Genomic DNA, 27,156 nt, shown 5'->3' on the forward strand with positions numbered 1-27,156 from the left:
TACTTGAGCCCCGGGACGCTGCAATGAGCAGAAGAACTTTCTAGGTGCACTGAGCGTTGACTTAGCCTTCACCAACTACAAGGAGTGCAGATACCTCGCATGTCAACGCCAACACACAAGCTTCTAGCATAAGGCATCTTGATCTAGAGTTGAATCTTATTTTGAGTATTTCATGCCATTATCACTCCTCACCTGTGCATTTCAAGCATTATTTTTGCACTCATCCAGACAGTCAAAACAACTGAGTACATACCCTCCTCCAATAAGAGGAGCATCTTGAGTTGAAAGGACGGAAAGACAGTATTTGGAGTATGGTAAGTGTTGCTCAGAATGAACAATGAAATGATAACAGTGGTAAAGAGGTGAGCTTTTCCACTGGGAGGAAGTAGTGAAGTTAGGTGGTAGGAAGTTTCCTCCTAAGTTTTGTGGGTCCTGGTATCTCGCATGTTCTCTGTATAAACATACAGGACACAGAAGTTAATAAAATTTTCTTCGGGTTTTTTTGATTTTTTTTTCCTGTGGTTTGCACCCCACTTCTTTTACAATAGTGACAAGACTTCTCTGCTTTTTGCTCTTGAAACAGCACTGAAGCCTACAGCTACCTCAGGGCATTTCATGTAGATAGATGAGCTTGAAAGACTGAGAAGCCGTTTACAGGAGCTGAGCAAGAGACACTCTCCAAGGGACTGAAACATGGGAGGTGGGGACCAAATCCCAGAGGAAAAGCACATGGGTGGCCACACAAAGTCAAGATCTACCACAGGGCAGCCTGCGGGCTCACATAACACCCTCAGGACCTCATCAGAGCCTGTTCAAAGCAAGAGTGCCACACAGCATTACAGTCTCTCTCTTCATTGACTGCCAACAGCACAGAGGTTGTAGATACCTCTCTGTGTAGGCCACATATCAACAGCCTACTGTGAAACATGAGCACTATGGGGGGGATGGTCATTTCAAATATCATACGGACTATATACAAAACATTAAATGGGGTCTGGCACTTTGCAAGGAAGGGTGTCAGAAAATCTTACAGCATGGATACCAGGCATTCAGACTGAGTGTGAAGGGGATTTGTAACACTAAAATTGTCTTTCAGCAGGAAGGGGTGCTAAGAAACAAACAATCTGAGGAAAATGCTTGCATTCATTAAAGAAAAATTTAATTTTCAAAACAACAACAAAAGTCAGTCAGATCAGCTGCAAAGATTTAATTTGTTATTATGATTTTATGACTGAAATTTCAGCAAATGCCCTCAGAACTTCTGGTTCAAACAACTCACTTTGCTGAGATGGCCCCCCAAACCAGAGTTTACTTTCCACTTTGTATCTTCGGCATGCAAAAATTAGTTTTTCAATTGATTTCACTAAACTTGGATGTGGTGTTGGCTTTTTCCCTCCTCTGTTTCTTTGCTCTGTTTCTATACCACTCAATTGAAATAATTTACATGCAGTTTTTGCTATACCAAATGCTACCTATTTGCTGGTGTATTTCTACACTGAAACTGAAGTTAGGTCCCTGGATTTCCACATCTTCAATTACAACTCACAAGACAAAGTTCTACTATTCTTAAATAAAGCAGAACTAATTCAAGGAGCGTGTATAATTAATCAAAATAGCTAGCAGCGCAATATTTAAAATAACTGAGGCCTGCCTGGATTATAGCAACATTATTAGTATGTGATTAATAAGCAGTTGAAGTATTGCATTTGCTACACATTTGCTAAGTTATTTTATCTTGCTTTAAAGTTAGGTGGCAAAGTTTCAAGCCATAGTTAGGAGATTTTCTTTATTCAGTACTACGTTGTCAACCCTACCATCTGGTCAAACAGCTGAGGGAACTCAGACAACCATATGGGGGGCCCCATGTTTCTCTCTTGGAAATATTTGTTTTACTGAATTATGCAATGGTTATCAGTTTATAGCTAAAAAAAAATAAAAATATAAATAACAACAAAAAATCAAAATACTTTGTAGATAACCTGAGTTTGGTGGGCCTTCCAATTAGGCTTAACTTATGTAGGAAATAAGATGGCACTTACTTGAGGACCAGGCTGACCCTGAAAAACAAGAAAAATATAAGGTTACGGAAAGCTATGACAAGGATTAACTCCTTAAACAGTAGCAAATAGTTACTGTACTTTATACTAAAGAGAGAACAAACAAACCAGCAACAATAATGAAAACAGATTCTGGACTTTTAATTCTAATATTCATTTTGTAGGTTTTAAATCAAGCTTATTAACTTTGTTGCAATTAACTGATTCCAGAAATAAATGACAGTAACTCATCATTGAACCTGCATTTGAGAAAATTCATACTTTACATAGTCAGAACAATACAATTTAGAAATGATAGAAAGACCTCATTTAACTGTTCTTAAGTGAGAAAGAATCTACAGATACAATGCTGACCTAGGAGTAGGTATTGAGTCCTTTTTCTCCATTATGGCCCATACCCAGGATTCAGGGAAGTGCTAATTACTGTCTACTGAATGAACAAAGCCTAGAAACTGTAGGAACACATTGCTGTGGAAACAAGACTTTTTGCAAGGAGCACAATTTCCAACAAGTATAAACTAATATTTAAACCAGAAAATCAGCAATAGATGAACCCTCGGGTGTCAGCCTCAGCCTAAGAGGTAGCTTGGGAATGTACTGATCCATTTCCTCTCCCTTACTTACCAACATCACATCTGGGACTACCTCTGCCCAAATGGAGAGACACCCACTGCAAACTGAGAAGCTGCAAGCCAATCCAGAGCAGACTTCCTATCGCTAATACCCCTATTCCAGGAAAGTCAGTTAAAGTCATCAATAATTCTGGCCTACCAATTGCAAATTATTTGCATGAAGCGGAAATATATTGCAAAACAGTATAGTAGCTATGACTATGAACTACAACTACATAGACAACCAGCTCTTACTGTAAAGCACAGAAAAATATAAGTATTTGCATGTCTCTTTAAAAAGGGACAAAGTCTTAAACTCCTAAGGCTAGTTTAGCTTGTGGTGTTTTATGGTACATCAATGAGATTTCAGCTGATTAAAACTACATTTCCTTTCGTTAAAAGTAATCGAGCATGGAGACTTCCTGCAAGTCATATAAAACCTCTCCACTTTAGCTAGAGGGCGATTTCACAGAGTTGAAAATTTTATACAGATTCCAACCAACCTGACTGGCTATGAACTAGTCATTTTCTATAAACATTTTTTCTACAACTTTCCACCTGGAAAGCAGCTTTGCAGGGAATGATTTGCGGGCCCTGGTGGACATGGGACAGCAACGTGTTCTTGCCACAAAGAAGGCTACCAGTATCCTGGGCTGCAATAAGCAAAGTATTGCCAGCAGGTTGAGGGAGATGATCCTCCTTCTCCTCTGCTCAGCATTGGCGAGACCACACTTGGAGTGCTGGGTCCAGTTCTGGGCTCCCCAGTACAAGAGGGACATATTGAACATCAGTCTGAACATGCTTACCCCCCGTGCAGGTGACAGAGCACTGGCACAGGTTTCCCAAGAGGCTTGGAGATCTTCAAAAGCCACCTGGACATGGTACTGGACAACCTGCTCCGGTTTACCCTGCTTGAGTAGGAGGGTCGGACTAGAATAATGTTACAGAGGAATCATGGTAATCCAATTACTGTGGCTATCTAATCCTTATAATGAAGGAAATGAAGGAAGCCTAAAGCATTCCTTGTCACAGATGCTGCAGTCTTGTTTAGCTCCTTATAATGCTGGTCTATATGGGTTTCTAGAAAACAAACAAACAAACCCACACATATATACTGACTGGGGTTTGACGGTTCTAATAAAAGTATTCTGAATTGGTCAGTTTTATGAATATAGAGTATAATGAAAACGACTAGGATTCCTCTGCACTCAGCCTTTATCCCAGTCTTTCCATCACAGCAAGCTTTCAGCCATTATATGCTAAAACCACTGGAAATTGCTTGATGTAAAATAAATGTATAAATAGACTAAACTGAGACCTGTGCATGCAAACTTTCATACAAAAATCACGTTTATCTCACAAGTGTATCTAAAGATACATTTTGATCATACACTTTGATCAATGCATTTTGATGAAGTCATGAAAGTGTCTCCAAGATACACAAAAAGCTTGAAGTCTGAAATGTTTCAACAAAATGTTGATTTAAGTCCGTCCAGAGGAACCAAACAGGAAAAAAAAAAAAAAAAAAAAAAAGGTTTTTGAAAACTGAAAAACTGACACTTCATTCTTCACACTAACTTAGACATGGAGGCTACTCTGTGTCCGTGTGGTACATGCTATGTATACAGGACATATGCACTTAATACAAACATACCGTGATGTAAAGGTCAAGGATAACATCATGCTCTCATGCAAGTGTTTTCTACTCTCAGTCTCAACAGCACAGCCAGTCTGCCTTTTGGTTATTGTGCATTTTTAATTCTTATTTTATCAAGTCTGCAATATGGAGAGAGGAAACTATAAACTGGATTTTTATAGGACAACTGTTTTTCATGGTGACATAGAATTCTGAGGTAACGAGGAATATAATAGTTAGTTCATTTATATAGGCTGTCAATCTTGTAATTTTCCAGCACTTAACTGTAAATACAGATGCTTAATACAGAAGTTTCCAAAGCAAGATCTTTTGATGATGTTGGCTAAGAACTCCTTGCATCTGGAAGGAACTTTGCATTAGTGAAGGGAATTGTTTTCTCTTTTTCAGCTGTTCTCAATCCTTCATTTTTATATACCCTTAGACACTCCTTGCCAAGCTAACTAGCAAATTCCATGACAGTATAATTTTCTTTCCTCACTTATGATGCAGTAAGTGACATTAGCCAGAGGATGCAGCAAGGACTATATTACGCAACTCATCAGCTTTGCTGACAAAGGGGGAGGTAGAAATAGGCATCACAATACTGACATTTTGCTTTTAAAGCTTTATTGCCACACAGCAACAATTCAAATTGTTGAAATGAAGCTCAACTGGGAGATGAACAACTGGCAATTCATTTCGCCTTCTCTCATTTTTGTATACTGTGAAAGGGTTGGGAATAAAGCTCTGAGTTATCAGCATGTTCATTAAAAAAAAATAAAAATAAAAAAATCCTTGAACACAATCTAACATCATACGTCTTTGGAGCAAGCTCAATCTCAATTAATATGCTTGTGCTCCCAAGAGGGCACCAGAATTGCTGAAATCACTCTGGACCAGTGCTATATAAACTAGTCCTAATGCTCCTTGCTTGTGGATTAAAAGGCTTTAGTTATTACTATTTCTCTTAATTTTAAATTTAAAAAAAAAAAAAGGCTGAACATACTCTTCAAGACTGAAAAGTCAGCATTACTCTAACTTTAAAATAATAATGAATACCCTTAATTCAAGTATGTTATGTAATGTAAAACTGAGCATTGATAGCCTCCTGAAAGTGGATGATATTAACACATGGATGGGAATTCTGTTTTAGGTCTCAGTAAAGTTATGCAGAATTTGTATTAATACAGCTCATAGTACAGTTCGGACTTTTTTTTTTTTTTTTTTTAAAGAGTGAGTTTATTTATGTAATTGTAATTTCTGTGATGATTAAAGCATAATCTTCCTCAGCAAAAGACCTTGTCAACCTTTACATTAATGGGATCTCAAGGATTGCTGTATCAACCTTATTCAGATGTGTACTCTGAAGGTAGTTTTTGTCTATTCTCTAGAATCAGACCAGGTTTTAAAAATCTGAGTTCCTACTGCTGAGTAGAAGGCAGAATAAGAATGAACTCTCTTGTTCTGCCATAGATACATCTCCATGGTGCTAACAGAAAGAGGAAGTTATCATAGTAAGAATGAAGAAGTAGAAAGAAACAGAAGTCAGGGATGCACAAAGAAAAGATCACCTGTTCTGAAAGAATCTAAGCTTCTGGGAAAAAAAAAAAAAAAAAAAAAAAGTGCTTTATTTTGTTTTTGTAATAGGAATTATCAGGAAGAAATGGGTAGCAGACCCCAAGAAGACACCTGAAAACAATCCACAGTCCTCAGCTGTAGTCCCAGAACAGAAGTGAACATCTCCTTGACAGCACATAGATCATATTCTTCAGCTTGGATTAGAAAACGAAGTTTTGTTTGTGTTTCTTAGTTTCATTTACTGTGTGGAAGCTCCCAACAAACTGCTCTTCTCCACATGCACTTACAGAGCTGTCCCAACACCAGTAACTGGTCAGCTGAATTCAATTTACCTTCATTAAAACAGTAGGTACAGCTGCATGTTCTCCCATGGTTTCAGCAAAATCTTCATAACACTTTTCTCTTCTATATTCATATTTACTAATTAATATGTTATTTGGCAGGAAAGAAAGAGGTTAAATTTGTCATCCTACTCTACCTTAACTGAAGGTCTTTTACAGCTGATTGTTAATCACTTCCTTGCAATTTAACCAAATATTATCTGCTGATATGTGAATGATACTGAAAGAAGACAAAGATATATGGTGTAGGCAGGTCGAGCTCAAGTCAAGAGGTAAACTATTAATCTGCTAGGAGAGTGGATTAAAGAACAAGCCTATTGACTGGAGGCTATAAACATTGCAGAAATGTTACTTTGCAGTAGACAGAAGCTTCAAGAGAATAGGAAAAATTCTTAATGAAAGAAAAGGGAAGCTGACAATGGAAGCTGACACTGCAAGTTAATAGTTGAGCTTGCAAAGGAAATGGGCTTGTAGCAAATGAAAGGACAGAAAAGATATATTCAAGGCACCAAAGAAAAAGGTTGTCCTGGAAAAGGAGCAAGAGAAAAGGAGCAAGAGGAATAGCACAAGGAAGTACAGAAACTGTACTTGCACACCTTTTGCATGATTTAAATCTTTAAAGAGCTAGGAACATAAAAATTCCAGGCTCATACATCCAAATCACTTTTATCTACACAAATATATATATGTATATATATAGTGTTTCACTTCATTATATATATATAAATTCATATATATATATGTATAGTGTCTCACTTGCAGCAACTCATACATGAGAAACTGTTAGCAGCTGAGCAGAATGCATTGTATAAAATTAAAGGTCATTTCTAACTTATTTGAAGTAGCATCTCCCTAAACAATATCTAGGATAGTATATAAATGCATTTAAAATGGGCTATATCATCAGCCAGCAAAATCCAGGCAGAGAAACAAAAACACAAGAAGGAAGGACCTGCAGGAAAAGGAATCAAGAGCCACAAATATGTTGTCAGAAGTAATATCCTACCATGTGAGGAGCACTACCAAACTACCCTTGTGGGATGTTCTCTGGACCTGTCCTCCAACCTAACCCAGACAGAAAATGATATGGGAATAGAAGTAGCATGCCTGGTCTCTGTTTGCTGGGAGAGAGGCAAAAGATGCGAGTGGCTTTTCGGCACTCCTGAAGTCTGTGTTACACAGGTTGAAATAAGTTATGCCGATGCAAGCCAATATGTGATTAATATACATTTCTGCACGAGCATTTCAAAAAGCAAAGAAGGAATATGTGCAAGACCTAAATTACACTGGTTTTGAACAAATCACCTACCAGCTTTCCATCCATACCAATCGGACCCTAGGATAATCAAAAGCCAAAACAAAATGGAACAGTTAAAATCAGCGGAACACTGAAGTTGAGGAATATATACAGACTCAGGGAATACTGCAGGCTTTAGAAGACAGTTAACTATGTCAGCTGTTAAGTGCAATACCTTAAAAATACTTTAAGAATGAAGGCACAGAGATGAAACAACAAAAGGAGCAGACCTAAGACAGAAGAAATAAAAATAGTATGATGCAAAGTAGCCAGGCAATAGCTGGTGTTCAACGTGCAGTGAAGGATTTGTTAGTTTGGCAAGCCACAGTGGTACAACATAACCAAACATATGAAATAATGCATCTGGCTTGAGGATTTTTCTTTAAATGAGAAAATGAAATAGGTAGCCTATTTTCTGAATGATCTTCTCACAATCACATGGCTGCAAGATGAAAAGAGCAAACATTTAAAATCTCGTAACTAATCTGTATTTAAATGCATATTGTAATAGTGATGTTTAATAAGAAACATCAGTTCACACAATTCATTGAGTTACTAAAGAATTCCCCCTATACTTTGGCCTGCACACCTTATCCTGCTTTCCTTCCTGCCCCTTCCAACAGAAAACACTGAACTTCCTCACTGATACTTTAAAAGTTATTTGTTTCCTTTACTGTGCAAAGGTGGGTTCCAGTTATTTAGATGCAAATTCTAGAAATGATTTCATGTGCATGTACCCTGTTGCAACTCAGTAGCCGATGCTGTACTAACTGCATATTTAGGTGATCAGATTGGGGCTTGAGAAAGTTGGAGTAGTTGTACACTGGGTGTTTAATGTCTATACCTTCTGAAAATGAACAGTCAAGTTATCTTTCACCGGCAATGGGACAAGAACAGGCAAAGAGGTTGCTTCTGTTATTGAAGTCATCATTAGACAGAAGCTCTGAGCTTTCAGTTGTTTGCCCCATGCAAAAGGGACAGTTTTCTCCTAGATGCTGGCACTGCAGCCAGATTTTCACCCAGAGCTTGACAGTCTCTCACGCAAACCACATTCCCTAAGCACACGGCCACTTGGGACGGATTGCTCACGGCTTGATTTTGCTTTGTCAGCACTAGGCTTTCCTTGCGAGCAAAACTCCGAGTGTAAATAGCTTAGCCTAAATCAGGTCTGCAGTGCTTCTACTCACCCCTTCAACCAGGAGTGTGTATTCTTACTTTCTACACTAATACCGACAGTCGCATCCAACAGTCAGTCCAGCAGCTATCAAGAAAGTAATAAATGCTCAGACAAAGTGATGTGGTGTCAATCTAGTGAGTTCCCAAGTTATTCACTCTCTCCCAGTCTAGACCATAGGCTTTACTGGAAAGTCCAGACATCTACAATGAAAGAGTACATCAGCTGAATGTACACTCTGTGAAATTCATGATTTTGGTACCTTACTGGCTTTCTAAGAAGCCTTTGCATTAACCTACTTGTCTGTTCCAATAACAAGTTGCTGTGCCTGAGCAGCCCTACAGGAATAACCTTACCTCTCCTTCCCTTCAGTTCTTACTGTGGTTTCCTGTCACAGCGCAGAGTAGATGACATGCTAAGAACACACAAAGCAGGTCACCAGTACCTTGGTTGTCTTCATGACCACTATCTTTGTCAGGGGCTGATATCCTGGGAAAGTTTGTGAATGCTCAGATGGCCTTCAAAATCTTTCTAACGTTCTCTCTAAACCAATTCTTCCCTGATACCCAAAAAACAATACAACATTTTCCAACATATTAACAGAATAGCTTTTATTAGGATGCTTCCTCGGAGGCTATTTATCACGTACTTGTAGCTCACAAACACATATAAGGCACTTACCAATTTTCTCTCGGTTATTTAGCAAACTTCTAAATGTTACTGTACATCCCAAAAAATGAGGCAAATATCCAAATTATTAGCTTTCTCAAATTCTTTTAGCACTGTATTACATTATATTTATCTAGTATTATTTACACAGCCCGCTACAGGTGCAAAACCAAAGGCTAAGCTCAAGCTATGAATACATTTACTTCTAAAAAGCAAACTACAGATATTACCAATGAAAACTCAACAGTAAGGTTGCCCTAAGTATATAAAGTTCCCCAGAGGGCTGTGTAGGCCAGCAGCAAAATTTAGTCTCCTGCAAGCTTAGCCGAAAAGATTTAATTATTTACATGTATGATGAATGAATACAGAAAATACTTACATAAGTATTTGTAGAAGGAAAATTCATTGTGGGGTCAAACTGCTGGTTTAGAGGGAGCAGCCAAAAGCTCTTGTAGCTGTAGCAGTGTTTTGTATTTTGCAAATAATTGCTGTTTTCAGTGAAAGTTTATCATAGAAAACAAACAAACAAAACTATTTGCTATTTTTGTGCTCCCTTACTGATAGGCATATTTGATAGTGTTAATTTTTATTTTGTTCTCTCTTTATCCATGCTACATAGCTTGTTCGCTTGAATTAAAGCCTATATGTAGCATCTCGAAGATTCTCAGTAAAGAAGAATCAGAAATTTCCAGTAAGCTGAAGAGAAACACCTGCTCATAACTGAAAATGATAACAATTTCCCTCCCTTTTTTCCATTTCTATCAGGACTATTTGGTCTTCAGGCTGGGAAAGTCTTCTGGGATTCCCATTATAGAACAAAAGACAAACACATACTGCCCTACAGGAGAACAAAATCCCTTAAGTTAAGGGATCATTACTGTGAAATTAAATAATGTTCTTTCACTATTTAAAAACAACAACACCAGGTCTTTAACTGCAAAATAAAGTAAAATGAATTTGACCATCTCCCAAGCTTCACACCACATAGTTCAAATAGCTTCCTGCTTTATTCACTAAATTGCTGCTACTATAGGTTACTATGTCATTTCTGAGAAAAAAAAAAAAGAGAGAGAGAGAGAGAGAGAGAGGAGAGGGGAATGGAAGGTAGGGGAGAAAAGGGGAGCATGGTCTTCTATAACACAACTCCTGTAATACATTGAAAAAAACTAGAAAATACACCACAAGACAAGGAGATGAGTACTTTTATACAACAGACACATCTACCAACCTCACACATAGGAAACAGAGGTGGCATTGAAAATGTTTCTTCTGGACTATGCTTTTCCTTTCTAGGTTTTCACTCCCATTTTTAAAAATATATGCTATTACTGAACATTCACTTAAGGTATTAGACATTTTCCAGGATTTTCAAATGTAAAGTTGCTTACACAATACATTTTGTGTCCCCCCCCCCAGGAATACACCACTATTTTCTCAGCTTTAACTATTTATCTAATAATCCTTAAATGGACAGGGACAACATGAGGGAGGAAGGAGAATATGATTGCCATTTAGCTTTTGTTTGTGAGAAGTAGCTTCCACTCCTCAAGAATGCTGTAAAAAGCAATGAATCTCATAGATATTTTTAGTCAGATTTTGAACACTACACAAAATCAGTTGGTTACTGTTTAAACTGGGTTATTCTAGAGGTAAACATTTTAAGGATTTTAGGGAGTTATCGTTAGAAATCGAAAATGTCAGCAGACATACCAGAAACCTTTAGATCTTTCCTATCAAAAAGATGGCCAGTAATATTACTTGAAGCAGCTTTACTACAGCCTTTGTTTCTTTAGAAAAGTCTGAGTGAAAAGTGAAGATAAGAAAAAGATATCACGTGAAATCTATTATGGAATAAAAGAATTGTTCAAAGGAGTACAGTAAAAAAGCAGAAGATTTGGATTATCTTCTTCCTTCTGCCTTCTCTATTTGTCCTTCAGTCATCCTTTTCAGCTAAGGAATACCCATCAGAAGACTGCATTCTGAAACAGAAGATACATACTACACAGAAAACAGATATCACCTCTTCTTTAGGAGCTGCAGATCATCCTTTGTCTAAATACATTTGGGGGTGTGTGGGGTTGATTTAATTAATAAATTGGATCAGCATATTTTAGCAGTGATTAATTTTCCAAGGTTTATATTCATTTGAAGCATGCAGAAAAAATGTATTCGTTGTACTTCTGTGGGAAAAATCAGGAAAAATTTTGACACTCCAGATTAGTCCAATTCTGTGTTTATATATATATGTATAAATTAAAAACAGGCCAATTATCTTCAAATGCATAACCATTTCTCAGACTTTGATAGCTCACCATTTTTCCTATTTTATGAGAAATCAAGTATTTTTGAAAAAAAAAAAATCTCTCTTGCAATTTAGACAATAGGTAAATTATTATTTTTTTAATCCTCTAGATTTATCTTTTTAGATATCTGACAGCTTTAAAATATATTTTTTGACTATCACTGTAGCATTTCAGAATTCAGAAACTCTTGTCCTGATTAAGTTGCATGGCTAAGTTATTACATATTTCTAAACAATCTGCTGCAAGCTTGATTGTTAAATTGCTACTCGCAGCTGCTTGAAATCTCTTATGCAAAGACATATACAATAACAGGTATCAAGGATTCAGAAGAAAGCTAAAATTTAGCTTTACAGCACCTGTATCAGCTGCATCTCAGTTACTGTGTCTGAGTGAGTCTAAAAACACCTGTGTGGAAAAAAAATCAATCAGTATCAAAGCAGGTTTACAAATGGTACCCAGGTTCAGGTAAGGTGAAACATAACACATTGTCTTTTCAAATCACCTATTTTAGTTAAAGATTGATAGAAAAATCAGAATTGTCAGATTTCCTCATCATGATACCATTCAAAGTGATGGATAGATGCTATTTCTTCCCCACACCCTTCTACTCTTTGGTTAGTTATGGGTTTAACAAGGCTGACTTTAACTAGATGCTGTAAGATAATTCCCTAGCCCTAGCGAGTCTGATGAGATTTCTCTTCAGTGAAACTTTGTTTTAGAGTTTATGTGGGCAAAAAGTAGGATGAGCTGTTCAACTTGCTAAATTTCTTTGACTGATGAAACATTATTGGTTCTTTTTCGATGACTGGAAGTGATTGCTCTCAAGAACAGTGAGAGTGAAAAGCCCAGGTAAAGAAATCACTTGTCCCAACCCTGGGAGAAAAAAGTGCATTAAATCAACCTGCAACAAGTCTGGCCAGCAATCAGAACATTACTGATAAAAGCAAATAATCCAGATCACTCATGCTGGAAGAAACTTTACTGTGAGAAGAGAACAAAAACAACCTTCTGCCTAAAACACCCTTATCCCCAAAAGCAAAACTACTGACAAGAGCACTACAAGGCTATTTCAGAGAAGTCCATTACGGAATTTCCTGAATCCTTCCCTCAAGCAGTTGGTATTAGCTACTACTTGAGACAAAAGTCAGCAAGGTGTATCAGCACCTGGAGATTGCAAAGTAAGTAAATGTATTTCAAGGCAGGGGTTTCTTCATAGTTTTAAAAGATTTAAAAGGAAAAGTTCACAGCAGCTAGGCTGCTTAATCTTATTGTCCAGAACCTTACAGGTTCCGTGTCAACTGCCAGAGCCTCTACCTCTTTCAGCCTTGAAAAACAACATCCTGCTTCTCCTAGACCCATTCAAAACTCCAATACTAAATTATTTCAGATTTGAATTGAACACCCCCAGACAGCATACTTTATTTTTATTTCAATGGAAAAATTACATTGTTAAAGAAAAGTGCATTGTTTAATCCTGAATAGCCTAATCCTCTATTCCAAGAATTTTGCATGTTGGTATAAACCACATTAATTCTCTCCTACAAAATTGCTTTTATCAAGCCAACAAGGAACTAAAAGTATACCCTGCAAACACAGAAGAGACTCAGAAGCAAGGAGCTGATAAAACCCAGAGAATGAAGAACAGCAGCACCACGATTAAGGCTCCAGACTACTCTCACCAGCCAGAAAAGCTACACCGTGCACAAACTAGGCTCTCAACACTAAGACTTCATTCCCTGAACATAAAGGTAATCAGAATTTATTCCAATTTCTATTTTAAACCACCTGCTTAATGCTGTGCCTTCAATATAGAGAAATATGCAGCATATATATGTAAAGCAATAATCTAATGCTAATAGGAAACTGCCAAGCAGAATTGGCAGGGATCTTACACTTCTTTGGCTATTCTTCTTACTGGAAAGAAAATATTTTTGACATTTGTATTTGAATTCCAAGAAACATAAGGACACGTGACCTAAAGAAATGGATTTCACAAAGTGGCTCTAAAGTCCAGATTAGCCTAAATTAGACAATGGAAATAATCAGTAACTGAAGATGATGGATGATGAAGGACAGTTTTAAAGAATCCAAAATTAACCAGAATTGCTAGGTACAGTCTCCAAAACCTTTTCTTGGAGAGACATCACGCTAGATTAGAAGACTCCTAACCTGGAGACCTGCACACAGTCTGAACACTAATGACTCCTTTGCAATTATAAGAAGGGCTGATTATATCTAGAAGTCAGCAATCTGGAGAAAGAAAAATTGTTCAGAGTTTGGCTATTCACTGAGTGGCTTAACTACAAAAAAAGCACCACATATGGTAACAATACGGGAGTACAAAGAGTTCTATGCAAGAAAAATTATAGTCACAGCTTTTCAAAAGCACATTTCACAGCTGAAAAATAATTGCTGAGATGCTGTTCATTTTTTTATTTTTTTATTTTTTTATTTTCTGCAGGAAATCTTACAGGCAGTTTCTTGTGGTGCAGATGCATTTTTGAGTATATGACTGCTCTTCCTGTTGAAATATATAGGCAAAAATACATGAAAAAACTGAGCAGACCTAAGTTGGAACAAGCTCTTCTGTAGCAGACTGTAGCAGACAGCGTTCGATTTATCATGGCATATTGTAACTGCCTGCTGTTTAAAATAAATAAATAAATAAAAAGGAACAGTATTAAAAAATGTGGCCTTAAAGTGTTTAAAAACAGTCCTGTGAAGGGTTCCAGAACTACATACATCCATAAAAATACTTCATTATGCTACTGAATTCCAGCATATCTTAACAGGTAATTGAAAAATGAGAACTTATATACAGAACAGAGAGATATATCCTACCTTTTACGCAACAGTTCTTGTTTCTCCCAAAGAAATTGAAACTCCTGTATCCATAAATAGAAAGCACATGGCTAATTCATCAATGCCAATGACATTGTGTGAAAATATTTGATGTGGTTGGTGCCATGTTGATGAGAAAACAATAAACTGTGAAAAATATCACTTCTCAAAAATTAGTTGGCTGGCATTCAGCAGGAGATAGATTGTTGTAACAGCTGTGGCATGATGACTTTGATAAATTAGATTTTCATTCTCCTGGAATAATTCTGAAGAATCCTTCTGTCTCCCCACACCACCATGGAAGTAAATCCATTTACTCATTGGAGCCCTCCTAAAGAACAGTCTTTCTTGCTGCCTGTTTTGATGGCTTTACAGAATACCAGAAAAAAAATTCATTTCACTTCTTTCAGTCAATCTCTTTCTTTGGTTTCTAAAAATCTTTTATTTTAGGGAGAATGCAGACCATAAAGTAAAAATAAAAACACAGTCTTCTGGCAAGTAATGCAACACCGCAGAGACATAACCTTTATAGGCTGATTTTTGACCCTCTCTTAGTGAAACCATCACCTTTGGAACATCAACAAAACTGAAGAGCAAGTACCCTAATTAATTTGTACTCCTTTGGGATACAAGGAATCTAAGTGTCAAGCTCCTTTTATCCATCTAAAGAGGCACATATTTTAGATGCAGCTTCCAGAGAATTCAGAAAAAAAGATATAGGATGCCATAGAGATTCTTCCTTTCTGACTAACAAGAAAGGAGATCCATCTGAGCAGATATATCTCCATAAAAGAACAGTTACAATGGTTTTAAAAGAAGAAAACAAAAAGCCAAGGGTTATAAATAGACCTTTCGATTAAAAAAAAATAAAAATAAAAATAATATAAAAATCCTACAATCTCCTTCCTGTGACTATCGTGTTCTGAAGAAAGCCATTTGAACAGTTTGAGGATAACCAAAACACCAACATTCAGACCTGTGCACTAGATGCACCATTTCCATCTGGATACAACATACAAAAAACTTGCACAGATGCACTGTGTATAAACTTTAACTCGGAAGCAGGTGCTTTCAGCTGTGCACTGCCATATGTGCTCAGACACCAGAAAATAAAATTCTGCACATGCAAGCCCGTTCAGATACTTGTGTCATGTACCTATCAGACTTAAAAGGCACAAATACATGGGCGGCTAGTTTCAACCCACTACTGTTGTTTTAAGCATACTATAACCTACATTATTCCTTAAAAGTTGGTAATGCTGCATACAATTCTGTCCCCCCCAAAATGCTTTGGCACCCATGCATTCTCAGAAAGCACAAAACATTATGGGAAAACTATGTAAAACATAATTAAGGGGATTATTTCATTCCGGGAAATTAAATAGAATGCAGTGATGCGCTACAACCTTTTTCATTCTTTCTTCCTGAAGTGTTTCCCCATACAGTTTTTAGTGGTGTACCACTTGTCCTATTTCCCCAGTTTAACAAGAAAAGACTTGCACCTTAAGAATTATTTCTAGTCCTTGAAGAAAAAAAAATCCCATAGATCCTACCACAATCAGTACCAAAACTGGTTTCCTGAAGGAATGTTTATTATGGTGCCCATCAAAACAAAATAATTAACAACGATAAAGCATATAAAGTGCTCAGACAAGCACCCAACATCTTTACTTGTAAATCTGTGCATTTATTGTTTATTGCTGTCACTGGGAAGCTAAGGGCTACCTCACTTATTGTCTTACTGTTCTGTCCCACTGACCTCAGATATTCCTAATGACCTTTCATGCAAGACTCTGGACAGTTCACTTTAAACAAAGTCCAACATTTGAAAGATCATGAGATAATGAAGGAGATTATGTTTGAGATGGAATAACCTTTCTATTGGTGCCAGAATTTTTGCAAGAATAAACTCAAGAAAACATGAAAAACTTTTCTTTTCAATACGTCACTCAAAAAGGTTAAAGACAGGGAGAATGATGGATTTTCCAATCCTAAAAGAATTTTGGGGTTGCTTGCAGCTGGGTTGGTAAGAGGCTACTGAGCAGATGCTGGAAGAATCCTGTCATATTAATTCGGAGACTCAGCAGTAATACTGCTTCAAACTTCTTCTGCAGTTCTTTTCTCTTTTTTAGGTGAAAAGCTATACAGGTCCAACTTCCAAATTTCTCCTGCCAATTCCTTTTCTTTTATGACAAATTCAGTTTACGTGTTTTTTGAAATTTATATGAAAAGCTGCTGATTTCCTAATTATTATATTTAATTTTTTTTTGGACGCAGAAGAACAAAAGCACATCTCCACAAAACCTTCTAAAACCAGGTTGGTGCTGGTCTTCACCCTTAAGTTTTTAAGGAAAGATACTGAATTTCTCCATAATTATACCTCTGCTTCTTGCAGCTACCCCATCTAGAAACAAACAGAAATTTCTCTACTTTTATCCTGAAATCACCTTTCAACTTAAAGTGGTACCAGTGTCCCAACCATGCAGTTAGAAAGAAGTTTTTTCTTCCTTGACAACTGCTATGTAAACATAAATGAGCAAAATCAGCCAACAAAACATTTAGCCAAGAGAAGAAAGGTACTGAAATCAGATCAATGTATGACATAGAACATGGGCTACTCATCCTGAACCAAGAAAAACTTCCAAATCCAAGTACTTCACACCTATGCTTTTTTGAGCCATTTTCCAGTCTTCCTAATTTCAGTCCAACTACACACTGAAATTGAAGTTTAGTAGAGCTGAACTAGTGAATTCAAACACAGAATACAGTTCAGTGAAAGAGGTCCTAAAGTCCTAAAACATTTATCAATTTCATTATTTGTTCTTACAATCTCTAGGCTATGCTTTTAAGTTTTGTGGATGACACACATGAACACATCCAAATAAAATATTTTCATTACTTTCTTTTGACATAACTGGATTTCAAGCTTATAAAAGGATTCTTGCAGAAGCTGGTGACAGCATGAAGAACAAAAATGAGTTTCTTTGCATTCCCATTTAGGGAGAAACAATTTGTATGTGATGGCAATACCAGATTACACTTTACATACCTTAAGGGCAGAGAGCTAAAATGAGAGATCTCCTATCGTTTGCAGAATGGATAAAAAGTCAGGATAATTGATCCACACAGCTGGAAGTGGAAATGTTGAGGTCATTTCCTCTTTGGAGATATACTGAAGGATAGCTAATCAGTCAGGCTACCTGAATGAAAAACACAAACTCACTCAAGTTTTCCTATTAAAAAAAAAAAATGAAAAAGGGAGGGGGAGAGATGGAGGGGGAATTTGCACTTGGACTTTCACATTGACTTGGAATGCAAATCGTATATTATGCACAACAGAAGTTAATAAAGTGCTGTAAGTTAGTTACTCTTGGTGCTTTTGGAGCATTCTGTAATCCACGCTTTCAACCTTAACACTCAAAAACTGCACCACTGCTAACAAAGCTCTCTGAAACAAATTGCGAGTAGCAAACAGAAATCACTCCAGTTGCTGTAGGCCAAAAACTCGGTATACATATCAAATGCCACTGAAAAAAATATAACATATATATATAAACCTTTAAGCTCCAGTATAGTGACAAAACCTGTTTAAAAAAAAATCTGTGTGCTGATAAATAAAGCATTTCCTGCACACCTGCAATTTGTCTTCTGTGTTTTTCTCTGCAAGGTCCCAAATCCACTTTGCCCTCACATTTATTTCTGTGATTGCTTGTCAGGTAAGTGCTATTCAACATGAACAAAAGCAGAATAATCTATCCTTACCATTGCAACTAAGATAAGCAATCAATCTGGTAAAAAGAGGAACTGTTACATAAAGAATAGTATGTTTTTTTTTTTATCAATTTCCAATTTTTTCCTGGTTTTACTTCATTTGCTAAGAATTCCAGCCTCATCAACCATAAGTAAACAGCAGTCTATTGTAGTACAAATACCACATAAAAGGAGCAGATTTCTACATTAAAAACTTAATATTACTTTCAGCTGATGAGTGCTCATGTACATACGGTTGTTTTTCAGTATGCTCCTTTTGTGAGGCAAAGGGTTCAATTCCTCTCACTTATCATGGGAATAGCTGCTATGAATTTGTACCAAATAAACCTAAAGTGCTCCTAACTCAATAATTTTCTTCTAGATTCAGTACTTTGTAGATCTTAATATTAGTAAAAATAATGTTAATTGTTTTACCTTAAGCCAATGAAGAAAAAAAAAAAAGGAAAATAAAAAAATAAAAAAAAAAAAAGAAGAAAAATCCACCACCATTTTGTGAGGGTGATTTATTATCTGTATCCTACAGTCACAGAAAAAAACTTCCAATAGACATTCCATACTGCTTGTATAAATCTTTCCTACCAGAGAAGCATGTTTGCTTTCAGAAATGTAACTGCTTTAACTAATCTTGAGTTTGGTATGCACGCACACATAGCTGAGAACTCATCTTTTCAAACAGAAAAACAAAGGCCGTCCAAACAACACTCTAGTATTTCTCTTGTGGTGCAGGAGGCAAAGTGTGCATTAAACACGCCCATACCAACAGATCCCTTGGACTAGAGAAGTACTTTAAGGCTTTGTTCTACCACCTAACTTCTAACATTAAAAAAGAAGCATGAAAACATGGGGCTGAGATCCTATTATCATGACAAATGTTGGCCCAAACCATTTTTGGTGAAATCACTGGATGATGCTAAGCAGTGTGTGGCCCACTGCAGGTATGTGAAAAAACCCTTCGGTTCCTAATGGGGAGAAAGTTCCTCACTCGGCTTTTTGAGGACAAACAGCCCAGGTGCCTGTCTGCTCCAGATGTTCCCTGCTTGTGGGGCCTCTGTCATAAACAGGACCTGAAACCTGGCTGCAGAGGGAAGCAGGTGTGCAACCAGGCTTTGAGGGAGCACTTCCACCGCACATTTTCTGGAAATCTGGGAATAAAACCATCTAGACTAGTGACTTAGGAACAAGTTTCTTCAAAGAAATATTACAGCCCTTGGCCTCAATTAGGATTGAAAATGCACAAACTCCCCCATAAGCATATTCATCTGGGAGCTATATGGGTAGTAAAGTGGTAGATATCTTTCAGCTATATTAGAGGGCCAAATGAAAGATCCAGTATTAAGGAAAGTCACGTGTCATATTTGCAACTCTGCTTCAAGATAAATGAACTGTTGACTTAAGAATCTTATGACAGTTTTGGATTCCTCTTCTAGAACTAAGCAGTAATTAAATACAGAATCTCTACTGTGATTTTACATTTCCTTTGAATCTCAAAACTTGTGAGAAACTGGAGAGTTAGGCAAATTGCAAGAGGCACCTTTAACTATTACTGGTTATTCACCGTCTATCTGCATGCGATTGTCACAAATACAGTTTGAGAAATGAGGCCCAGAGCTACAATATCTATCCATGCATATGCTGGGAAAACATTTGGAATGCATAATTTTGCTCAAAGGTAGTTTGTTCCATAAGTAAAGCTATTTCCATTACACTGGAGATTTGCAATGTGTGTTGCAAGGAAATGACTGGGAAATTTCAAGCAGGATTCCCAAAGAAAGGCAAGAATGAATGATCTTAGGTACAGTTCAAGCATTATGTCTGCCAAAGCATGGACATGAAAAATCCTAACTACGGCCTTCTGCATGCCACCTGCTTAGCTGCTAAACTGAAGCCAGAGGAGTAGACTAAAGAGACCAGAAATATATCTTTACTGACAAATAAATGACAGACCAGTTTAATTCCTTTCCCTATTTATACAATCTTAATTATGAAAGTGAGGTTTAATTTAAAGCCATGAAAGAAAATATCGAAAAAAGGCATTTAATTGTTAAATTACACCTATCTATCTGCCATCAGCTATAAACCTGAATTTACCTGATAGATATACGGGGTTGTATCATTTAGAATTGACATTAGCTGTGAACATAAACTCTAAAATGATTCACAGAAACCTACAATATACTAGTGTTATGCTCGATTCATGTTGACATCTACAAAATGCCATGAAGAGCTGTGGGTTTTTCAAGATTTTAGTTCTCTGTGCATGCATCTGAGACAGAGATTCTTGGAGAATCCAGCATGTAGTAACAATTGTCCATATTAGTACTGATGCATCAATAAATCTACAATCATGTTATTTTATTCTATTAATTTTTACAACCTTATTTATGTAGAAAATATTTTAGAAACTAATCTAAACCAGAACACACTATGTACGCAGGCATGTATTGCAGACCAAATCATTTTCTAAAGTCATTACATGAAGTTTCTATTTTGGCTCACCTATGTCACCTCTCTTTTTGGAACTACAAATGAGGGAAAGCACAGAAACCTCCTCTTTTTTTTTTTTTTGTTTTGTTTTTCATTGTTGGCTTTCCCATGAGTCAGTAGTTACTCAGTGGTCAGAGTAACCAGTATAGAATAACCTGGGGCACTTTGCCTCCTCCAGTAAGCTGCTGGAATAAACACTGCATTTCATTATTTATGCACTAAGCGTTAGATGAATGTTACAGATGAAAGGATTCAGCCCATGGTTCATTCAAAACGGCAATCAGGCTGCAACAAGCTAATAAACATGTGCTGATGTGTGGCTTCATCATCTGTGACACAATTAATAGAAACTGTGACTTTAAAATATCTCAGACCTTTCCGTTCAAAGAGATTGTAATATTATCTCGTATCAGTGCAAAAAATCAGCATATAAACTGATGAATTGTATTAGACATGTATATGATTCATAGATTCAAAGGTCATAAAAGACATTATTGGTATTAACATGACCTCATTAGAAAGGCTACAGTTACTATGCAGACAGCCATGTGAATTTAGACAGTCCCAAAGTTAGTAAGCAAAACTGGGCATTTACTACATCCTCACTGCAGTATTTTTCTAAAAAAAAATAAAAATAACAAATGCTTACAGCATGCCACACAGCACAGAATACTCATCATTAACCTGCTTCACAGCAAATGTCTGTTGTGCCTGTTTAAACTGAAGGGTATTTGGGGGAACATTATAACTGTTGCTAGGGGATTGCATTGTTGAGAAAATCTGATTCACTGCGTTATGACTGTTATGAAGATTTTTGAGGTGCCATAGAAGTTTTTTAGGAACAGTCAAGCTGACACAACTTGCCACTGTAGGTCTATTAACAGATACTACAGAATGGCAACAACTGAAAGCAGGAAAGGTCTAACCCACTTTTTTTCCCCAGGGTTGACTTTATCCCACACATATCTGAATATTAATGGTGCCAGAATGTAATTTTTGAGACTACAGCTTAAAAACTGCAGTTATGACCATACCTATGATTCGTTATCAAGGTAAAGTTTGTACTCAGAAAACCTTTGCTCAGGGCTCACATCATATACCAGAGGTATGGCTTGAAAAAGGCCACACTGGTATGCTGCAATAGCTACCGTTGAGTGTTGAAGTTGACAGATGTATCCATGGAAAAGGCTGAAAGCTTCCTTCACCTACAGCCATAGAAAACTGGCTTATCTCCATGCATTGGAAGGGAACTGAATGTTGAACCTCCCCAGCCCTAACTCTTGGGGTTCGTGGCCTGATTGGAATAGAGAAACCTAGCTCCTCTTACAAGCTTCTCTGGCAGAGTTGTGGCAGTTGTGTACGGCCTACAAAGAAAACTAGGGACTGGCTGCAATGTTGGTATTACACTTGAGATGGACCAAAGTATGTTTTTGGATGTTCAAAGTTTGGTCGCTACTGAATGGCTCAAATGCAGAGTTTTGATGAGCACAGCAAGAAAATTTAGAGTTCTGATCTGCTGTAATGAATATATTAATGCAAAGTGGTTATCAGAAAGAAGAAAAAGAGCTCTAAGGAATTAGCTGATTCTTATTAATTTATACTGAGTAGTCACTCATTTTCTGGTGAATCTAAAGCACTGGCACCAGCTGGCTACTTTTTGGAACAACTCTTTTTTGGGCAAGGAGTGAGTGCATGGCTCTTTATTAGAAACTGGAAAACCCAGCAACCTTCAGAAATGGACAGCGGACCATCTGTACCTTTCTGAAGGAAGCAAAGCATTCCCTGAACTCAGAACAAGCAGGCAGATGGGTCAACTGAAAATTTCATGATTTCCAAGTCAATCACTACTGTCAGGACTAAAAAAGAAGGATAAATTGCACAGAACTGAGAACACATAAAATCACTGAGTATAAAGAAACTTCTCAGATTCCAGATGTTTTGAATTTTCTATGTGTTTAAAAAATGAAAAAGTCTTCTGAAACCCAAAATAGTTATAAATATTTATCTACCAAACCTGAAATTTATTGCAAAAGTTTTGCTGGTATATGCTTTTAAGACCTTATTTTGGTCAAATGCCAAAAATAAAAGGTGGTCTACAAAGACACCTGTTGAGAAAAAGAAATGCTGTAAAAGAGAGACAGAAGCTTCTGTAGGATCACCAGGTCAAATCCTCAGGGGAAGGTCAGGAACTGACAAAGCAGATACTTGAGCTGAGACATTTATATTGCACTGCAACTGAAAAAGAAGAGCCCTGACCAGCTACTGGAAATACCACAGCTGTTGTAGAGATGCTTAAGGCTTCCGTAGGCTGAGCTTAATCACAGTTGAAAAATTCTCAGATTTCTTCTCTTTTGATTCTTTCAGTTATGTTCATTTTACTGCAATGCCAGAGCTGTAGAGCTGCCAGAATACTGGAGTTTTAAAAACTTGCTTTTGGGTGAAATTAACTTTATATACCATATGTTTTATTTACACTAAAAAAATAACAGAATAAAGGCTACTAGATAAACCTGAACTGACACAAAAAGCCCAGCCAACTCCTACAACTTTGTTTTTGATAGACTTCCACGTTAAATCTGTTAAATGAGAGAAAATAAGTCTTGACGTAGAAGTCTTCTTTTGTTTGTCTCTTTAGCAATGCTAATAAAGAAGAAAGAAACTGGAAAAGCAGCCATCTGACAGAACACCCTGATTAGAAAACTTCATGCATCAATTGTACATTACTTCTTATGCTAGGAAAAAAAAAAATACTATCAGCGTGTCTATTTGGTTTGGCTTTATGCTTCTTAAAAATAATCAGGTGGAAGACCAGAGCCAGATATTACAGTTATTTGATGCAGGCAATACAAAAGAGCCCTCAAACGTAGCCTTGCCTTGTCACTGCTCAGAATAGAAAGAATGAAAGCTCAATGGTTTGCCCTTCACATAGGTGCTCTTCCCAAGCTGTCCAGGAAATTTATTATATATAATTACACTAGAGTTTCATAATATGACAGCAAGAATGGAGGAAGGAAGAAGAAAGGGCTCATGCTACACCACCTTTACTGCACACGTGCCTACACAGCCTCAGTCTCTCTCTACCTGGAGAAGCAGCAGAAACAATGAAATAAGAAGTACTGACAAAGACAGAGAAATACAGCAAAACAATAAAGCACATTTTTCCAATTTCACACAACAGCAGTTTTCACATTCTTCCATACAAAGAATATTTCTTCATACCCAAACCCAATTACAACCCTTCTCTTTTTTTTTCCTGGAGCATTCTTTGTCTTTACTAACATTGGAACAGGAGTCAGAGACTTCTAACAGCAATCTGAAGTTCTCTGCAGATCGTGATACTGCTTGTCTTATGGTATATTGAGACACTATCTTGACAGGTACAAAACTCTGATCCATGATGTTTAAGGCATTTTCCGCTACTAAAGTTAACATCAGCTGCTCTGCAGCCTGTTATCATGGAAAGATGTAGGAGAAATTTCACCAACCCCTTCTTTTATGAAGCAATTCTATAAGCACTGTCATATTCTGACACTTCATTCTGAAATCTGAAGACAGTGCATCTGTACCACAATGCAGCAATGTTGAGGATGATTTACTTGGATATTTAACTGAAATATCCAAGGATGATTAACTTGGATATTTAATCTGAAATTCAACTTGGGAGAAGAAGTAGGAAAAATTTTCTCAGTCCACTTCAATTTTTCAGTGGAAGAAAAGTAACTTCTACTCACCCAACCAGCTCAAAAGATTCTTTTTCCCACACCACAGGGTTTGTGTATTTAGCCTCTTCACTCCAATCCCAAGCAGCTGGATTATTTTATTATTATTATCACAAGTTCCAGCATTATTATTTCTAAAGTGAGATTGTCTGCAACAACACTGCAAAAAATACCCATGTTCTTATTCTTATATTTACACATTTTTCTAGTTCTCTTTTACTTAAGAAGTTATGATAGTTTATTTCAACTTTAAACAGAAGTAGAAAGAGTTAAAACTCTGCATTTGATCACTCTATTTGTTATACAAAGCTCTTAACAAGGATAAAAGGAGCCATAGCACTATACAGCTTTTATAGTTTTGGTGGAGCCTTACATAATAACTAATTAATCATGGTCTTATAAACCCCTTTATAACTGTGTTACACATTAGCAGTAAGTCCAGCTTATGTTCCTGACTTTTGATACCACGTCTTCCCAGGAACTTGGATTTCTCACTGGAATTCCTTTCACTGTTATTGTTAGTATGTATTAAGCTACCTTCAGAATTAGAATGAATGAAGACACTGAAAACTTAAGTCTTGGAGAAAACAGCTGCTAGGTTTTGTGAGATTGCAGTGATATCTTTTTACCTACTGAGCAGAGAGCTTTTTCAGTTTACATGTGGCAGATATACCTCACTATCCTCACAGAATACCCTAGAAAATCTAATAAAGATTAAAACAGTAAAGTTTCAACAGGAGTTAAATAGGACTCTAGAGAAATAACTTTAAACTCTAATAGCCGTTTCATAGAGATCTAAAGACTGTACAAGTACTTTTAAAAAGCATCACACTAGCTGTTACATATTTCCCATTTAAAGCAGGATGATATGGCTGCAACTGAAAAGGTCTGAACAGCCAGTCAAGGACAATGAGAAGAAGCTAAGCCAAATTCTATTTCCAGGCATTTTCGAGCAGGAAGAAGTAGCGTTTGATAAGTGCTAAGCACTACCAAAGGCACACATTTGCATGTGCACGCATAGATAGCTGTATGCATGCAGAGAAATACATTCACACTGAAGTTTGCCCATAACAATGTCACTTTTAGAATCAGCAATTTCAGTAACACTGCTTTCAAGTGCCTTTATTGTCTTCAGATCCCACAGCAAACCTCTCCAAGAAAACAGCTGGACCATGGACAAAGCACTGGGCCTTCAGGCTTTGAAGGAAATAATATTTTCAGGCTGTCCTCGTGGAGCCTTCAAAACACGCATGAGTCCATCACTGATGCATTCACTCATTTTCTAAACTTGCCAAGATGTCTATGAGGCTTTCGTGCATTGCACAACATAACCTTCACCCTGTGCTTTAAGGTCATTAGCTGGAACACAGAACTCCAAAACTATTTAATTTCCATAGAAGCCGCAAAATAAGGGCTGGTCTGTTGTCACCACGGGTCTTTCTTCCTATAAATCCAAATCTCTGTATACAAAGTTCACAGCTAGATTATGAGAAAAGAAGTTTTTTCTGTAACATTTTTAATCTGTCTTCTCCCAAACACACACACTCATATTAAGCACTATAAGTGAAATTGGAATAAGCATTCTGAAACCTGATAATGGTTTCATTGCATACAAGCAGGTTTCTCACGACTAGTGATTAATTTCTCACCAGCTAATTTGCAACTACTCATAATACTAATGATATGCATTGGATGATATTTCATTGGTAATGTTTCTCAGTAAACTCTGCAATTACAGAAGGTGCCCTGAAAACAACATTCAAATTGTCTTCCACCTCCAGCTGTTCAAGGTAAGCAGTGTACATCTACCAACAGAAACATTTTTAATACTCACTAAAAATATAATCTTTTGTCTGAAATATACAGGCAAATCAGTTTGGAATGGCCCTCCATGATATACTATCAAGCACTTAAAGTAAGATCATTATCATACCTTACCAGTCACTATGTTCCACATATGTATTGTCTCTGAAATGAATCTGCTACCACATTTTGTCACTTGGTTTCTAATACACACGACACCAGGCACACAATTCTTTTCTTGAGTGAGACACAACAGTCAGCTCTCCTGACTACTTGAATGAAATATATTGTTAACAGAATTTAGAAAGATGCATTATTTCATATATTACAATTTTCAGGCAACAAATCCCGAAGATATGAACGAAACTGACAGAAAAATGAAGTACATACATTATCATAAAATTACTCTGAGAGACTACGCAGCCAACTGCTAAGACCTCTGTAACAGCATTTTATTTTGATCAAGGTGCATCGAAGGAAGCAATCAAGAGAAACAGGACAATTGAAAGAAAGGACTCAGAGATTGCATATGCCAGCTGAACAGCTTTCTAGTATGGCAAATTGAGATGCAGTATACTGCTAAAGGATTATATATATTTTTTAATTATAGTGAAAAATTAATTTTGTATGCAAGAATGCAGAAACTCAACACAAAACATGTACAATATCAAACAAGCAGTGCATTGCATTTGTGCACTGTAATCACTGAGATTCTTTTTAAAAATATCTCAAAGATTTTGTTTTACTTTAAGGAAAGTCTTACGTTTTGTAGGCATTTGAGAAACAGGTAAAAGGTCCTTTTGGCAATAATAAAGCAAAACCAAAAAACAGAAACATATTTTTGGAGTAATATAAGCTATCGTAAATATATG

At 36.9% G+C, this 27,156-nt stretch overlaps 1 protein-coding gene across 14 annotated transcripts in view; it reads right to left on the minus strand.

The window, feature by feature from the left end:
* The window catches only part of COL25A1 (collagen type XXV alpha 1 chain), a 304,146-nt gene that overhangs the window by 120,550 nt on the left and 156,440 nt on the right, over nucleotides 1-27,156 (minus strand). For all 14 annotated transcript variants that reach the window (XM_068681940.1, XM_068681944.1, XM_068681947.1 and 11 more), the window contains exons 4-5: nucleotides 7,533-7,559; nucleotides 2,040-2,057 (exon numbers count right to left, since the gene is read on the minus strand). In XM_068681940.1, coding sequence (XP_068538041.1) covers nucleotides 2,040-2,057; nucleotides 7,533-7,547 — 33 coding nt within the window. In that variant the 5' untranslated portion in view covers nucleotides 7,548-7,559. The remainder of the gene's footprint in view (nucleotides 1-2,039; nucleotides 2,058-7,532; nucleotides 7,560-27,156) is intronic.

This window comes from Anas acuta, chromosome 4, assembly GCF_963932015.1.
Source record: "Anas acuta chromosome 4, bAnaAcu1.1, whole genome shotgun sequence".
NCBI classification, from domain to species: domain Eukaryota; kingdom Metazoa; phylum Chordata; class Aves; order Anseriformes; family Anatidae; genus Anas; species Anas acuta.